Consider the following 18,910-nt stretch of genomic DNA (forward strand, 5'->3'; position numbering starts at 1 on the left):
TCAAACTATTTTTAGACACTGTGCAAGTTAGTCTCCATTTTCATCCCTCCCATCACTGGACCCCAAATCCATTTACCATCTTTCTCTGACTTGCTGAAGGCCAGGGAATGCATCAGCTCTCTTGCCCTTTAGCTTCTAAGTGGATTCACTCTGGAAGACAATAGGAGGAAATGGACAGGTGGGAGGAGAAAGCACTCCCACTCCTTTCTCTTGGCCTCTGCTGTATAGCTCTAGCAGTGGCTGCTTTCTGCAAACACCTCCTCTCCAGAAGTTTCTCCTTCGGCTCTCTCCTACTACTGAAACTGGAGCTCCTGTCAGCCTCCAGCAGCCAAAGAATACTGATAACACAGTTCTCTCCTTTTGCCTCTTCACATTCAATGGGGTTAACAGTTTCCTCTTGTTACTGGTTGCAAGCTACCTTGAGGTCCAATATTGGTTTCCCTATCCCTGTCCATACCTCTCAAACTAGTTCCTTTGAAATCCCAAAGTGTGCCTCTGCTTGCTGCCAGGACCTGTAAAGCTACCAATACTTTAAAACAGCAGCATGATACAGAAAAAGAATGTACAAGTAGATAAATATACATTAGTAGCACTTAAATATACTCGACCTCCAAATCAGATAGCCTTCTGGATGGTGGATTACTTCCCCTAACTGCACCATTGAGACAAACCATTGCACACCAGATAAATTTCTGTCTTCTATGTTCAATATTACCTTCTTTCTGATTCAGTTATTTTAGGATTTCATTCTTTACCTTGACTATTTTTGCTCTTCTTCTCTCCCTCCTTTGTATCATTCTTCCAATTTACACTTTATATGATCACTGTGTGATATCTCTTTCTTGGCATGTCACCTTGTTCTTTACTATATTATGGGGCTCTTACCCTCAGATTTACAGACACACATTAAGTTACCACGTCTTTCTTTAAAACCACGTTTGCTCTTCTTTCTAGGTCTATGTTTTCACATTTGAGGTTTCTACACATTTCTAGAGTCCACAAAATACAGATGCCATCTCTCAGGTTTATGCTTAAATATCCAGAACCTTTAATTATTTGGAAGAAATACTTTGTAAATCTAATAAATAAATACCGAGGACATCGAGGTGATTAGCATTTATACCCTCTGATGTTTATTAAAAAAACTAGAAAGCAGGAGCAAACATAAATATACAATGTCAAATGCAAGGTTCTGAAAACAAATGACACAGTACTCACCAATAAAAGCATGGTAAGATATTAATAATAGGAATGAACTACAAATATTTATGTGCCCACAGGCAACTAATTCAATTTCACTGCAGGATTGCTTCATGTATGAATTTAATTGTATATGTTTAAACATTTTTATTACTGTTTCATTAATTTCCCATAAAAAATAAACTGTATGCTGGGGGGGAAAAGACTGCAAGTTTCCATTCTTGGACTGAGTGCCCAGTGGATATCCACAGCATCCTAAGAATTAATATTGACTTTATCATTTACGGCTTCTCTTTTGCATCACAGCTTGAAAATTCATTTTTACACTATTCAGGAGGAGAAGTTCCAAATTCAAAAAAGGTGGTACAGGTTTAGCTATCATTTTATTTTTACATAAAAACAACATATATGTGGTGGGGCGTGGTGGCTCACATCTGTAATCCCAGCACTTTGCGAGGCCAAGACAGGCGGATTACCTGAGGTCAGGAGGTCGAGACCAGCCTGGCCAACGTGGTAAAACCCCGTCTCCACTAAAAATACAAAAATTAGCCGGGCATGGTGGTGGGCACCTTTAATCCCAGCTACTCGGGAGGCTGAGGCAGGAGAATTGCTTGAACCTGGGAGGCGGAGGTTGCAGTGAGCCAAGATCATGCCACTGCACTCCAGCTTGGGTGACAGAGCGAGACTCCATCTCAACAACAACAACAACAACAACAACAACAAACATATATGCATGAGATGAGTCTCAGGAGAAAATAATAATAGCTAACTCCTTTATGATTTCCTCACTATGTGTCAGGCTTTGTCCTAAGAGTACTACATGGGTTACCAAAGCTCACCATGAGACAGTGCTCTTCTTACCGACATTTTCCAGAGAAGGAAACTGAAGTGCAGAGCAGATAATTGACTTAACCCAGGGCCACATGACAGCAAATGACTGAATCAGATTAAAATCCAGGTAGTTTGACTTCAGAGTTCATGCTTTTATTTTATTTTTTATTTTATTTATTTATTTATTTATTTTTAGAGAAGGGGTTTCACTTTGTTGCCTAGGCTGGTCTCGAACTCCTGGGCTCAAGAGACCCACCTACCCCTGGCCTCCCAGAGTTCTGGGATTACAGGTGTGAGCCACCATGCCTGGCCAGGGTCCATGCTTTTAAACATTACCCCAATTACATTCACAAATCAAGCACTCGCATGATTTTCAGTGGCTGATAAATTTGTCATTGTTTTCCTCCAATCTCTCTTGAAGTCTTTTTCTAATTCATCATCTCTTTCTATTGTTCTCCAATATTATGATCTCCAACCACCACCACCTCAGCCACCTAGCCTTGACCAGTAGTAACCCAGCATCTGTATAAACCAGAGGTTATATTAATATATATAGCTCTCTCATCCTTCCACCCTACATCAGAGTTCACATCCTCTCAGTTTAGGCTGATTTTTTTCTAAAGCACAAATGAATGATTACATTAACCTTTTCAAGAGGCAAATACATCTGTCAGTAAACAAATGAATTTCTGATGTGTGGCATACAGTCTAATAGGAGAAACAAGTTCAATAGTCCTCAATAGTCCAACAATAAGTCCAATAGTCCAGTAAGTCCAATAAGTCCAATAAGTCCAATAAGCTCTGGTCTCCATATTTACTTTTACTTCTCTTCTAGAGAATCTGGGGAGTGGGCATCTTGCTAATTATGGAAGGCAACCACTAATAATTAGAATTTGCACCTGAAATAACAGAGTCATTTGGAATTTTGATAATTCTATCTTTTAAATAACACAATCTTGTCAAGTTATGCTGCTATGTTTTCAAGGTAATCTAAAAGCTGACATTTATTAAGAATCTTCTATAAATTAATCTCTATGCTGGGCACTTTACATGTGTCTTACTGAGTAACTGTATTTGCCAGAGGAAGATAAAAACAAAGAACACTGTCCAAGTTAAAAAATGTTTACTATTCTTTCCAACACATGAATGCTCAGCTATAATTTAAACAAAGTTGTATTAGCTAATTAAAATTAACAGGGAATTTATAAATGATATCTACAATCTAACAAACTCAAAAACAAGATAAGTGATTACTACAAAACATTAATTTGGCCAATTAAAATCAACAGGGAATTTATAAATGATATCCACAATCTAACGAACTCAAAAACAAGGTAAGTGATTACTACAAAATATTAATTTGGATTTTCCATTTAATTGTTTTCATACTGAACCTATTTCTTGGCCCAATAATTTATTTCATGACTCTTAAAATCACATTAGGATTTGCCAGTCTCAATTAAACTGTTTAGTTCATTATCAAGCATAAATAACTTTCAAATGCCATAAGCTTCTGATTGTCTTTAGTCAAAATGAGATGATAATAATTAGCTTTGGGGAATAATAATATAAGAGTCTAAGATTAAGTAAATCCACATTGTTGGCAGCTAAATTTGCCTCACTTCTATTATGAATACACTTCAATTTCTCTAAAATCAACCCAATCAAAAATTCCAAGGTAACCATCAGGAAGAAGGCAGAAGCACAAATCATCTATTACCATTTACTACTTCCAATTCATGTCTTCACTACTCAAAAAACTGAAATGGTTTAATTTAACCTCTTTCTGATTTATAGCAAATATTGTTGGTTTGAAGCAGAAGCAGTACTTTAGGAGACTCTATAATGAACAAATCAGTAGATATGGCCTACAGACAGAACAATCTCATATCTCTTTAGTTTTACACTGCTCTTTAGTTTTACACTACAAAAACCTTATGGCAAAAATTAACCTTCTTGGCAGTTCAACAATTCTAATTAGAAGAGACATCAAACAGCTTATGCTTTAGAAAGCAGTACCGTCCATAATAGTCTAGTCTTTGAAACAGAGCTCTATAACCTCCTTATATATTTTAGCCTGCTGTCTAAAGGAAAAGCAATAACCAGATAATGTTTCAAAGTGGTTCTGGTTTTTGTGGCAAGTTGTGTTATGTTTTCTCATCTTATCTTTTTATACTTATTATTAAGAAGCAGACGACCTAATACACAGGACCCATTTATTGCTTTTGGCCCTGAATGTGTAAAACAGTCTATACCATCAGACTTTACAAAAAGTTTCCTTGGTAGAAATATTACAAATGCTAGAGGACTAGTTCATTTATAATCCTTTTTTTCTTTTCTATGCATGGGGTAGGAAGGAGAAGAAAGATACCCTGCACTCAGCTTACATTAGAACTAACGAAACTTAAAATAAAAGGCCATCCAGGCTAAGCCTTTCCCAAGAAGAAATTCCTTTTACAACATCAGTAGTTAACCAGACATTCCTCGAGTTTTTACTGAGAGTGAGCATCAAAGAGTTCATGCTCTTTTTAGACAGTTATAAATTTTATTAAGTTCTTTCTTACTCTGAGTTGAAATCCCATCAGTTCTTATCCTAGTTCTATCCTTTGGAGCAATACAGAACAAGCCTCCCTCACCTTCCACATCTCATTCCTTTTACTATTTGAAGGCAGCTTTTATGTCTCTCCTTAATTTTCTCTTCTCCATATTAAATATTACACATTCTTTCAATTAATTCTCATATGACATGGTTTCCAGATGCTGCAAATAAATTCGAGTTGCAATTTGACTTAAAATTTTTCCTAAGTGGGATACAAAAAAAAAGAGATCTGAAGGTTCATTTATTTCTCATGTATTTGTACCTACAGTTGACACAGTTGGAGGGGTTGTCCAGAATCCAGTGGTCCATCCAGGACCTGTATCTATGGCAGCTCCTCTTCTTCCTGGTAACACACACACACACACACACACAACACACACACACACACACACCAGTCATATAAATGGCTGTGTGATACAAGGTGAGTCAGATAACCTTATCTCTCTCTCTGGCCACAATGACTGACTGAAAGAATAGTCACAAGTTCCAAGCTGGGCTAATCAGAGTCATTCCCCAAAATTTCAAACTGGAACTCAGAGAAGGCCTGCTTCCCTCTCGGCTTGTGGAGCTATTAGATATGAAGAACATTTCCCATCTTGTGGAATTGGCCAATTTGATAGAATAAGATCAATATGGAAAGGAGTATGGGAAGAAAGACCCCAAATCTCCAGTTCCAGTCATTCCTGAAACCACCTCTCCCCAACCTTCGGGTGGGGTGACTAGGTTAGCCAATAATTCCCCTCTGGCTGAAATAAATTTGGGTTAGGTTGGTATAACCTGCAACACAGAAGGTCCTATTTAATATAACATCCACAGGGTTCAAACTATTCTAACAAAACTAATGGAATACAGGTCATAAAAGAGAAAAATTGCCATTCTATCCTACAAAATGATGCAGATAGAATATCTTTCCATCATTATTTAAGAATGGGAGTGATACTCACTTACCAGAGATGAAGCCTAGGCTACACAGGGCTGCCAATATTCAAAACGCAATTCCCAGAACTATCATAGTGCCTGGCACATAGTAAGCAGGTGCTTAAGGCACACTCCACTACACTTTCCATAGTAAACAGAAGACATAGAGTAAGCAAAACATTGAATATAAATTATGAAAATGAAGACATGAATTCCCTCAAGAAACCTTAGGTATATCATTTCACCTTTTTATGGTTACATTCCCCATGACAAATGTGGGACTAGATTCTCTCTTCAGTCCTTTTTAGCCATAAAATGCTATGATTCTATACATACTCAAGAATGCTAAAAAGGAGTCTTTTAAGGCTCTGGACATGCAGATTAAGGGGTGTACAGTAATAAAGAAGGAAGCATAAAAAGAGTGAGAAAGAATAACCTGCCAAAAAAATAACTGGGGGGGAAAAGCAACACAAAAATAATGGGAAAAAATCATCAGTGATATGATAAAAGAGGTAATTCTGATGTGCCATCATCCTATTCTAACCAGTTTCTGTGGTCAGAAGTTACCTCTGTGCTGTATTCAAACCACCAGCCCGGGGTCCTGCCCCTTCACGACCCACATAATCCATATGATGGCCTCTTCAAGTTCACCATTATTTCTTTTCAGAGTTGGCTTCCTGCTTCTACCTTCAGTCCTAGATGTTCTCACCTCTCTCACCATTCCAGATAGTTTTTTGTGTTACCAACGGAATGTATATCCAATTATATTGTGTGCCCCCAACTTTGTTCCCCACCTTGCCCCCTGCAAACACTGATGCCCAAATGGCCATAATTTTCAACTTATTATTTAAGTTTGCAACCTAGGATGCTTAATACAAGTAATCATGAAATGGTATCTCTGAAAGGTGACCCATTTATACAGATCTTCTCTAAGAAACTGACCTCATGATTTTTTAGGAAGAAGGCCTTGAGTAGGGAACCTATCGTTGCAATTAACAACTGATACTGCAGTATTACTATATATCCACATAGTAAGTACGATATGCCAGCATATTATACTATGCATATATACTATGCTAAGCATTTTGCATGCATTGATTCATTTAGTTCTCACAACACCCCTATAATGGCCATACTAATTATTATCTACACTTTAAAAGTGAAGAAACTGAGACTCAGAAAGAGTAACTTACCCCTGGGTACATGGCTACTAAGTAAAAGAGTCATATTTATCTGACTCCAGAATCCTTACTCTTACCCATTATGTGATCCATAAGGGCATTGATCTCTGAGCGAAATTGGGAGGAGGCGCTTTGGGGGGACCAAAAGCAGAAAGACTAGGGAACCGAAATCAACAAGATCCACTTATCAATTTTGCTTAGAGTCAGCCCTATTTGAAGTAGAACCTTGTTCCCATTATGTACCAATAGATTATCTGCCATTTTGCATTGTGAAAATATACCCTCCATTATCCAGGCTAATCTAGTTGACTGTAGAATGCTGTACACAGACATTACAATGACAGACAACTAATTCAATCTTCTCTGCTAGAGAGATGCTACTGTTAACATCCTTTCAACTTTTTCCCTATAGCTTTTGATGCAGGGCACTTCACATATGCCACAACTATTCCCTCCTACAGTATCTAGAGCAAGAAAGTAATTGAGAATTACTGGGGAGAGAGAGAGGGTGGGAAGGAAAAGAAAGAAGGATTATAAAATGAGGTAAAAATAAAATACTACCAAAAATGTTTTTTTTTTTTTTTTTTTTTTTTTTTTTTTTTTTTTTTTAGAAAGAAAAGGAAACCAGAACAGGGTGACTAATTGCCTGCTAACTTGTGATTCAGGGAGAAGTGAATGTTTATGCTCCATTACTAAACAAAGAAAATAACTTGACCATACACTAGAAATCATATGTTTAAACAGTCACAGTGGAGTTTTCCTGTGTCAACCGAATAAAGAGATATTAAGTATTTCCTATAGAAGTGAGACCTTACTGCTTGTCACCTATTCAGGGTCTGTAGTAACATTATTCATCACTAAGCAAAAATCTAATTATTTTTAGATTCCACATCCTCCTCTAAGTCCTTTAAAATCTTCATCTATTTACTAAGACTTTTATGAACCTGGGACAAAAATAATGCCAGCCCCTAGTGAACAGTAATCAGACGTTTTTATGTGATAATCAATAAGACTCCGGTTTTAGTGAAATGGAAGCTGGGAAGCAGTCTAGCAAACCCTTTGGGGTCAATCAGGAATTAATCTAAACAGGGAGTACAAGGTTGGATGAAATGTAGCAGAAATTGTGTCTCACTGAAGTAATAGTGTTATGTGTTAGGAGGTTTGGAAGTAATACTTAATTGAAAAACTGTTTTAAGCTAAAAGAGAGTGGCAGGATCTAAAGTAATACACTATTAAAAATATTTAAAAGCAAAGGATCCGTAAAATATACTAAGGGAAGAGCCTAATGCCCTCATTCCAAATCCAGTTTCTTATTCTAACCAATGTGCACGAAACAGGAAAAGGAGCAGGGAGGAGGGAAAGTATCTGGAGAATTGCCAGAGTAAAAAATCCCGTAATGAAATTTTGCTCATTCTTGGAGAAATGAAGTAGAATTAGATGCTTCGGTGGTGGTAAATTCCAGAATTTGGGTAGCTTCCAGTAAATGAAGCTTTTCTATAACGTCAAATGCAAACGCTATCTGGGATATCAACACAATGAGCTTGAGCTTTTAAATTCCTATTTCCTCATACCACATTGTTTGAAACCTTTAAGATAAAAACTTCAATGAATTAGCGTTCCAAGCTTTTAATATTTTCGTCCTTTAGCAAGCATGTCAGATTAATCTTCAAATTGCAATGGGCAGAAAGAACCTTCAACCAAATTATTAAGCCCATGTCTCTCTCAAAGCATGTTAATAATGTAAGCAGTTTCATTGGCTATTAAGATTTTTAACTTTCCTAATTCTCCATTGTATTACTGTTTTTTAAGGCTGGGAGGCAGGGGATCAAGAACGTCATTCCATCCTGAAAACAAGGGATGTTATGTTATCTTTATACTCACTTAACACCTAGCACACTGTCAGGCACCCTGTAGGCATTTAACATACTTTTGGAATAAGTTGATGTAATGGCCTAGGAAGAGCATGGAAATCTGAGGACAGGTGAGTCCAAATCCTGGCACTGCTGGGTAACAAAGACCATCTCCAGAATTAGAGTTATCTATCGAGGTAGAACAGGAATTTGCACGTGTGTCTTCAAAGTGGCATCAAGAGGATTGACTGTTTCCTGAGCTGCCACCCAAAAGCCACTTATGGAGGGATTATATTCGTCTCCAGCTTCACCACGCCTGGAAAACTCCTGCCCTGCCTCTCTACTCCCCATTCCTTTTCCTGGGTTTGGGTTTGCACTCCCAAAACTTAAGTTCACAGTTCTACAAGGCTGGTCTAACCCAGACCGCGATCCCCTCCCCATTTCAGGGCGTTTTTCCAGCGTCCACTGGGAGGGAGGCCAGGCCGTGCTAGGCACGCACCAGGAAGGATCCACACGGTGGCTCCGCACATCTTAGAGGGTGAAGGCAGAGGGGTGGCGGGAAGCGGTGGGGCCTGGGGGAAGAACGAGTTCAGGACCTGGGCACTATCCAGAGGTTTCTCATCCCTCCCCAAAGCCACAGCGCCAACCGCTGAAGACGCCAGGAAACCATCGGCAGGGGCAGGGAGGGCGGGGTCGCTCTAGGTCAGGACTGGGGAAGAGGGAGGGGGGGCGGCGGGGAAGAACAGAGACGCAGTGGGGGACAGTACCTGGTGTGGCTGTGGTTGCGGGGACAGTCCTTCTTCTCCATGATGGCCGGCACGCAGTTGGTGAGCTCCGTCCAGTCGGCGTGCAGCCCGCAGCTCCAGCCGGTGGAGAAGCGGGAGAAGAGCCACGTCTCCTTCTTGCCAGGCCGGTGGCAGGTGCACTTCTTCTGGCCGGCTTTGCAGCTACAAGGCTGCTCCAGCCGGATGTTCTTCACCAGGTGCCGGCCGAAAGTGGTGCCCCCGGTCTTCTGGATGTGGAGGAACACGATCACGTCGCGCCCTTTGATGTTGAAATCCACGAAGCGGGTCAGGTCCTTCAGGGTGAAGTTGAAGCGCGGCACGAACCGGGGCAGGGAGCCGTTCTCGGGGGCCTCGGGGTCCGGCTCGTCTTCCTCCTCCTCTTCCTCCCCCTCCCGGGGGTCTCTGGGTTCTTCGTCCTCCTCCTCTGGCGCCGCGGCCTCCCGAGGTCCCTCGGGGGGCCCCCGGGGCGGCGGGGGCAACTGAGGCCGCCGCTCCCACTCCTCGGGCGGCGCCTGAGCCCGGCGGGCGGGACCCGGGACGGCGGGCGGGCCGGCCTCCCCCGCGCGGGGCTGCTCCCCGAAGTTGGTGCAGGAGCTGGTGCAGGAGGGGGACACGTACTGGTACATGATGACCACGAAGAGGAGAGTGAGCACCGGCGTCAGCAGCCACTTGTTGAACCTTTCATCCATGGTCCCGCTCTCAGGCCGGCAGGCGAAGCGGCGGCGGCGGCGGCGGCAGGGCGGACGGGCGCCCGCTCGGAAGTTTCGCGGACTCCGGGGCGCGGCTCGGAGCCCGCCGTTCCTCCATGCCCCTGACGCCGAGGCGTATGGCTGGCTGGCGGCCCCGCGGCCCTCGGGGCTTGCGGAGCCGGGGCCTGGGAGGCGGGCGCCGGCGCGCTCGGCTGCGGCTGCGGCGTGGGGCGCCCTGCGCTCCCGGGGGCGCCCAGGCCGGCCCGCTCCCTGCTCCCGCCCCGGCGCGGCGCTCTCAGGCGACGCGCGGCATCCCGCCGGCAGCTTGCAGGCGCTCAGGCGCTGGGGAGCGGGGTTCGGGTCCTGGACCTACCGCGCGCAGCCGGGCAGCCGGTAGCTGCGGCTGCGAGCGCTGGGGCTGCATGAGGCTCGCCAGGGTGCGGGCCAAGGGCGAAGGCGCGGCCCGCTCCCGCCGCCCCGGCCGGCCGCGGGCACCTTGCCCGGCACGCGCGCCCGGCGCCTTTGCCGGCAGGTCGCGGGGCTGTGGAGCCGCGAAGGCTGACGGCGCTCGCCGCAACTTTGCAGAGCGGCCCCCGCAGCGCAGCGGCAGCGGGCGAGGCGCCTCAGCGGAGACGCCTCTCCCGGCTAGTCGCACTGCCGCTCCGGGCTGTCCGCCCAGGCGCAGGCACGCAGACACACTCGCACACACAGGCTGGCACCGCCACAACCCGCCAGCCGGTGTGACAGGAGCCCTGCTACCCGCAGCAAAAACCTGCCCTAGGTACGGAGCATGCGCCAAAGCCTTCCCCAGCCCCGGAGGAGTTTCCAGGGGAGGAGTCCGCTGCTCCGCGGGGCTCGGAGGAGGCAGCTGGGGGTGGGAATCCTTTCCGCCTGGAGCAAGGAGAGATTTGGCAGAAAGGCAAAGGTGGGGCGAGAAGAGGCCCCGAGGTAAGCGTCGCTGGCGTTGATCTGAGACCTTAAAATGGGCAGCTTCTCCGTCTGGTAGTGGCCGGCCTTATTTTCAGGAATAACACCTGCACACTCCCGGGAAGACTCACTAGACCAGACTTTACACGGGTTGGCAGTTCCCTTCTCAGCAGGGGAACGTGGCTCCATACTGCTGTGAATTTCTACCCAAGACATTCTAACTGGTGCTCGAGTTTTATGCTGGTCCTCCCTTAATAACAAACCTGGTGCGTCCAACTATGCAACTATATTCAACCGGCGTCAGTTAACCATTAAGCGCCTACTGTGTATCAGGCTCTACGTTCAATACACACTTTCTTTCAGCACTAGACAGTCCAGCCCTCAACCATGCAGTACTTAGAACATAGAAAGGAGTTTAGGGATCACCTACTAAAAAAATCATTCTACTAATAGACGTTGAACTCCTAAATGTTCAAGATTTATTCCTTCCCAACAATGGTGGAAGATAAGAGTTAAGCTTGCCTATATTTCGTAAGCACTAATTTGTATGCAGATGTTTTTGGAAACTTTATTTTTCAAACATCTAGATGTTGCATTTAGTATTACCCCAGAACTAAATCTTTGCTCAATAACAACTTCTGTTTTTCAGATAGTGAAAGGATATACGATCAAATTGTTGTAACTGCCCTACCACAATCCCTAGACCTGCTCGACCTATTTTCCAAGTGGGGAGTAGCAATGTCTTAAAGGTAAGGACGATGCAGTGTGATTCCCTGGCCCAGGCCAGTGTGTCCCTCCCAGCTACACTACCGTATTCCACAGGTGTGCTATAATATTTCATAGCAGCCCGCCTTCCCATCTGGCCTCTTTATGAATCCATGCACTTGTTTCTTCCTGAGACACTCTGTCGATGTCATCTATTTATCGGGGTGTCCCCTCTGCAGCCATCAGTGAAGATCCAGAGCTCTCTCAGGGATGCTAAAGCTTGCCCATAGGATACTATTTTCATTGTTTAGACAGGTGGAATTCTTCTCAATAAAACTTCCCTCCTCTGCTTCCTTTCCTGTTTTCAACTCTATAAACAACTTCAACCCGTGCCTTTCCTAATATGTAGGAGGCTATATTAGTAGAAAAGGTGTTGGGTGAGATGAATCAGCTTCTTTAAAGCTTATTTGATTCTATTTCTTTTTCTCTCACTTAAGTTTGAAATCCTATTAATGGCATCACACCCCACTCCACAGCAAGAAACTGTGATAAAACAAAAACCAATAAAACCCAACAATTATTTTCTGAATGTGTATGGTTAATATACACATACCTCTGCTTTAGTTAAGTGAAACATCATTATACCTTTTTATATCACCTTATTGAGAAGCTTCTCATTTCCTATAAAATTGCTTGATATCACATGGATAAACATCAGCTTATTAGCTACCAAAATGGATAACCAGAATGCTAGTGGTAGTCTGTATAGTGGAAAGCACTCTCCTAGCCATTATTTCATTTGCTTCTCAGAACAACACTCTAAGGAGATAAGAGAAGTATAATATCCCATTTCAGAGATGAGGAAACTGAAGCAAGGAAAGCTAGGTGAAAGCAAAGCCAAATTAGAAACCGCTAACATACCCAAAATACATTCACTGAAGAAGTTCAACAAACATCAGCAACAGAGCCCGTAATTTCCTCTCTCCCCTCTTGAGACCATTTGAATCAGGAGGCAGGAAGAGACAACAGAATTGCAATAGAAAAATTATGTTCTCACTCCTCCTGACTTTATAGGCAAAGCTGAGCAATTCTACGTCCTGCAGTATTTTGTCACTTAGTCTATTAGTTTCAAGAAAGAGGGAAAAATAACAATAACAATCATAAAATGATTGTATAATTGTTAAATCACTTAGAAGAATTGTAAAAATAAAACGTACAATAAACATGTAGCAGCTACATTGCTAACAAAACGTGTATTTCCATAAATAAGTGTACTTTTAACACTTTTCAAAGAACATTATCCCCGAAAATCTCGTTTTGTTTTCAGTAAAATAGCTAATGAAGCGACTCCATTTCCTTGAGGTAACCATAAGGAAAACAATGCATTGAATCAAGGCAATTACACAGACAATTCAGGCATTTACTCAAAAATTCATATTTTAATAATAGGTAACTTTGGTCGTGTAAATACAGTCTGTCCCAGGTGTGGTCTCCCTATTACAGTTGTGGAACTTGGTGTGAACCTAATCAAAGCTCTTAAATCACACCATAAACAGGCTCCCTTATCTACAAGGGCAGACCTCACATTCAGGCAAAAATGAATAGAAACTTTCTAAAATTGAATGCTCTCCAGGTAAAAAGGCAAAACATACTTGCATTCAGCCTACTGTAGTTACTCCACGATGACACCAGCTGGCAATTGTTTCTCCCTAACAGATTGCAGCTACTATGATTCCTACACAAATCATTAAAATAATAAAAATAATGTTTTCAAAGAGCTTTCTTCTACTTCCTTTGCCAGTCTAGCAATGAGCTTAACACTATCTGTGAAGCAATTTGTTCACCTAATGTTATGCCTTAATAAGCTTTACTACAATTATTTTCTTGCCTGATTCTTTCTCTGCCTTGACTTTAGTATACTTCCTCCCTGTTCTTCTGCAATATTCTTAAACCTGTTAACAACATCGCACTCCCCCAGGATTCAAACTTTTGATTAGAACAGTCCCCATTTAATCAAGTTCAATTGGGAAATAAAATTGCATCTCAACTTCTCCATTTTCCCTTTGGTGCCAGAAACTGCCTTGAGAATGTTGAAGAAACCCTGGAGAGATTAACAATCCAAATGATCACAGAGAATAGTTTTGGATCCCCTACGTTTGCACAGAGGAAGAGAGATATGAATGCCCTTCAATAGAGATGAAAATAAAACATATAATGTAAGTCATTGGCAGCATGACTCTCTCCTACAAGAATAGAAAGTGCTCTTGTATACTGAAATGACTTTTGTTTTTCAGTTTTGTAACAATCTTTCTCCCCACAAAAGCCCCTGGAGTAAGCAGTTTTGCAAATAACCAGCAAAGTGACAGCTTTCTTTTTCCTCAGGAAGTTAAGCAGACAGAGCCCACATAGTTAGAACCAATGGCAGAAAGAATTGGGATATATACTGATTGTGATATATTCCAGTTCACTACATGATTGTAACTTTGGGGTGGCCATGACCCTACATACCACTTTCCATAAAGTTCTATTATCTGAACAGTTCATTCTTTGCCTTACTGTATAACATCCACCGTAGATAGCTGCCTATGAGAATGAATGGAAACCATCTGTAGGTATAATGTATTCATTAACTCAGTATAGTGTAAGTAGATGCACTAATCTTTTCCCAATAGATATTCTTTTATTTCTTTGATAAGGACTTGTTGGGCATTTACTACGTACTGTATACTCTTCTGAATGCTTTAGATATGCTACGAAACAAGAATAAGGATCCTGTCCTCATGTAGCTTATAGTCTAACAGTGGAAAAATAAATTATAAAGAAGTAAACAAGATTCATTCATTCGATCTAAAGACATATATTGAGCCCCTGCTGTATGCCATGTAGTTTTAGGTATTTGGGACACACTGATGAACAATAAAGACAATAATTTTTACCCTCAAAAATTTAAATTCCAGCAGGGTAAAACAGTAGGGAAGAAGTCAGAGAGATAGTGGAAGGAAGGTTATGTCAGGCTTTGTGGGCCATTGTGAGAATTTGACTCTGAGAAATGAGGAGCCACTGGAGGATTTGAACAGTTTTAAAGGGTTCCTTTTGAGTGTTTTATTGAGAGTCAACTGTAAAAGGAAAAGCACAGAAGCAGGAAAACTGGTTAAGTGGCTATTCCAGTAATCAGGTGAGATTGATGGTGGCCCAGACCAAAACGGGGTGGTTACAGAGGTGGTCGGAAGAGATCAGATTGCCTGCATTTTCAAGACAGAGCCATCAGAGTTTCCAGACAGATTGAATGTGGGGTAAAAGAGGAAGAGAGGAGTCAAGGATGTTGCCAAAGTTTGGGGCCTAAACAACTGAAAGGATGGAGTTGTCATCAAAAGGGATGTCAACTGAGATCATTACAAGTGCTAAGAGGGGACATAGCAGGGTGATATGACAATTCATGGCAGGGTGGAGGAAATCGGGCAGGCCTTTCTACTGGAGAGTCAGAAAAGACTGTTGTTACATAGAGGCAAAGGGGCGAAGTCCTGAAGGATTAGAATGGTCTAGCCGTGCTAGGCATCCTGGAGAAGAGCTTTCTAAGCAGAACAATAAGCACAAAGGTCTGGAGCAGAAAAGAGTTTAGGGGGCTCCAGACAGACCAATGATAGAGAAACGAAAGAGAGAGAGGTTTGGGGTCAGAGCCATGATAGTGGGTGCGAAGTAGTCATTGAGGAAATGACAGGATTGATTGATACTAAAAGCTCACTGGGCTCCGTGAGGAATGGATTAGGAAAGACAAAAGAGAAAGCAGGGAAATCAATTAGGAAGTAACTGTTGTTCTCCAGGCAAGAGATGATGGGGACTTGGGCTAGGCTGGCAATGGTGGGGAAAATAATTTACAGACATGAGTCCACAGGCCTGGTATGGAAAGATTTCACCTCTTTCATTTTCAAATAACAAAATGAGATTTTGCCTTTAAGATTCTATTGCCTGATACAGAGGGAAATGAGAAGCATTCAACTTACGTTAATTCAGTCACTTCTGAGTTAATCTCTGTGTCTTTGGAATAAATAGTCAAATTCATGTTTCTCCCCTCCCCTTTGCTTTCTCCTGCAGTGAGCTAAGCCCTTTCGTACCGGCTAAGGGAATTGTGGTCTGCAGGGGCGTTTCCTTTTCCCGCTGCTCCCTCTCACCCCCTCCATGTGCAGTTATTCCTACTTGGTCGCAGGTGCAAGCCTGGATTTCTGCTGGGTCTTCTGCTGCCTTGTTAGAATCTAAGCTGTCATGTCCACATGCTCTACATCTTCCTCCACTGAACTGCGAGGCCACTTCTGTCTGCCACCTCAGCTCTTCTGTGGCCTTTTCTCAAGGGCCTGTTAGCATGGAAACCAGTGATGTTTAACCCCATCAGATGGAGCACTCATTTTTATTGAAAAAATGTTTTGAAGTAATCCCTTTAATGATCTCAAGTTAAGCATCATAGATAATAGAATCTACCTACACACAATTTCTCAGAAATTAACATAATGCTCTAATTGTAATGTAAATGAAACATGAAAAGAAAGTAATTAATAAAACACTGTGTATTGCACCATGTAAATGCTGAGACCTGACTACTGTAGACAACATAAAGAAGTTCTCAGATGCTTATGTCTTTTAACTATCTCAAGTTTGGACATAAGAGAAGTAAGAGCAGAAGACATTCATTTCAAGAAGAAATTAAAAGAGCAGAGGTGTTTGTGGACACCAGAATTAAAATTAGTGATAGGCTAAGAATAAATCTGACTTAAAAATTGACATATAAGAAAACGAAGAGAAAAACCTTAGTTGAAGCAATCACACACCCAGACAAATTATAGACTTTGAGAGTGAAGAAATTGGGGAAGTATAATGTGCCCCAATTAAGTAGGCTTTTAAAAAAATATCAAGTCAAAATACTTCTCTATAACATAAAATATCTCGGTGAAGCCCCATCTCTACTAAATATACAAAAAATTAGCCGGGCATGGTGGTGGGCGCCTGTATTCCCAGCTACTTGGGAGGCTGAGGCAGGAGAATGGTGTGAACCCAGGGGGCGGAGCTTGCAGTGAGCCGAGATCACACCACTGCACTCCAGCCTGGGCAACAGAGCGAGACGCCATCTCAAAAATAAAATAAAATATCTCAAAAAACATAACTTCTATCTTGAAATCCTACTATACATCAAAGGGTAATCCAGTTTCTGAATGTAGGGCAATATTGGCAAGTCACATGAATGCAAGACAATTCTATCATTGCCCCCACCAAATAAATGCCAGTAATAAATAAATCATCGTGAGGTGCTGACCAAACACCAAACTGCAGACTACAAACTTTCCTAGCCATTAATTCCACTCCTATCGCGTATCTAGAAACCCCCCTGTCTTTCCTCTGTCAAAAAAAAGCCAGTTTGGAAGACATAAAAAGGCTAAGAACACACTTTTCCTCACTGTCCTTATACTTTGGCTCTTAGTAAAGACACATTTTAGAATTTTAAAATGATGCCATTTTTTTCCCTTTGAAAAGTCTGATTTTGAAACCATTTGAAATCAAAGTAACATAGTAAGTGATAGTACTCAGATTTGAACCAGGTAGTCTGATTCCAAAGGTAGAAAGAAGTGATTGCATCCAAGATGGATGTTGGAAGTCAAATCAACAGGATTTACTGAAAGATTGGATAAGAGGAAGTGAACAATGGATGAATCAAAGATGTTTCTCGGGGTGTCTCTTGAGTTCCTGGAAGCCTCATAGTTCCATTTACTAAAAAGAGGAAAATGAGAGAGAAAAGTTAGGAGGTTTTGAGGGTGGGGAGCAGCAAGGGCGAATTTTGAGTTCTGCTTTAGATGAGCTAGGTTTAGACTGCTAATGAGACAGCTAAATGGAGATATCAAATAAATAGCTGGATATAGGATCTGGATTTCATGCAATAATTCTGGACAGGAGATTAAAATGTGGTGGTTTTAATAACATAGGTAACATAATAGCAGTGAGTGCTCAATAAATATTTGTTGACAGAATCTGTAAAAGACCAAGTAAGCAATTACCATGGTCCAAGAGAGAAATGAGACCTCAAACAAAAGGAATAGCAATGGAACAGAAGTGTATACATTTGAGAAATATTCCAAAGGCCGAATCAATAGGATTCAGTGACTAAGTAGGAAGGGGTGAGAGAGGAAGAAATTGAGGATGACTCAAAGTATGCTAGCTTGGAAAGCTAAGTGAACTGTAAGGTCATTAATATGGGAGGCAAAACAGATGATTGGGCATGAAAATCAGTGTAGAGGACTATTCTTTCTCTTAGCAAACTAAAATGTTAGTGTTTTTCAAATGGCTTTGAGCTTCAAAATGTTTACTTACATTTTAAGAAAGCAAACTTTAAAAATACACTTTAATTTGTCTACAGCAAGACAGATAACTTTAGTTTAATTATTACCTTTGGAAAAAAAATCCTAGGTAGAAACACATTTGGTAAAAACTATTTTCTCTTTCCTAATGTTTTATATCACAAATCAGGATGTAATCCTCCTCTTTTCTACATTGGCCATGAATTTTATTTTTTTCTCTCTCTCTTCATATATGTGTATACTTTTTTAATCATAAGAAATCCAATGTCTAAAGCAGGCTCTGAGAGATATTTTAGGTAATTGTTCTTTGCTCCATTAGGATGGCCTTTTTCAACAGCACAGAAAGACAGATGATCCAGAAGCTTCTAAGAGCAGCTTTTAAATAGGACTCTCAGTTTTTTAGGTACTTACCACACTGCTTTGCACTTACTAGGCATCTGAATAAATGTTCTTTGAACATGTTAAGAAGTAAATATGTTCTCCTTTTAAATTGCCAAAAGAGTTTTCACAAACTACCTTGCTAACATATCCCTAGCTTGAAAACCCTCACACTTCTTGCTTACATTTTATCTAAGGTGAAGTAAGCTTTGACTCCCTTGGCAAATCGTTCAATGTGTTCCTACTGCTGATAACAACCTTTTTAGTATGACCTTTTGCCATCATTTAAACCAATGTTCCTAGCGAAATGTCTGTTGAATTATACCACACAAAAGCAACATTCCATTACATATAACACACACACACACACACACATATATATGAATATACATATTCATTTATCAAAAACACTGGTCACCTGGCCATGGAAGCATATTAGCTACCCGACAAAATTATTTTTTGCTACCTTATAATGGTTATTAAATAGAACCTTTTTATCTTCCAAACCT

At 41.5% G+C, this 18,910-nt stretch overlaps 2 protein-coding genes across 2 annotated transcripts in view; one reads left to right on the plus strand and one right to left on the minus strand.

The window, feature by feature from the left end:
- The window catches only part of HS6ST3 (heparan sulfate 6-O-sulfotransferase 3), a 776,425-nt gene extending 766,291 nt beyond the window's left edge, over positions 1-10,134 (minus strand). Inside the window, exon 1 of the mRNA XM_003257426.3 lies at positions 9,347-10,134. Coding sequence (XP_003257474.2) covers positions 9,347-10,053 — 707 coding nt within the window. The 5' untranslated portion in view covers positions 10,054-10,134. The remainder of the gene's footprint in view (positions 1-9,346) is intronic.
- Positions 10,079-18,431, plus strand: LOC115835207 (translation initiation factor IF-2-like). The gene is made up of 2 exons (XM_030813585.1): positions 10,079-11,064; positions 17,560-18,431. Exon 1 carries the CDS (start codon positions 10,170-10,172, stop codon positions 11,019-11,021), a length of 852 nt encoding a protein of 283 aa, XP_030669445.1. The 5' UTR covers positions 10,079-10,169; the 3' UTR covers positions 11,022-11,064; positions 17,560-18,431.
- The last annotated feature ends 479 nt before the right edge of the window (positions 18,432-18,910 follow it).

Source organism: Nomascus leucogenys, chromosome 5 (assembly GCF_006542625.1).
Source record: "Nomascus leucogenys isolate Asia chromosome 5, Asia_NLE_v1, whole genome shotgun sequence".
NCBI classification, from domain to species: Eukaryota; Metazoa; Chordata; class Mammalia; order Primates; family Hylobatidae; genus Nomascus; species Nomascus leucogenys.

Bases quoted from the DNA above. Each gene is read 5' to 3' on its own strand.
- LOC115835207 (XM_030813585.1), top strand. From the start codon at position 10,170: ATGCCCCTGACGCCGAGGCGTATGGCTGGCTGGCGGCCCCGCGGCCCT.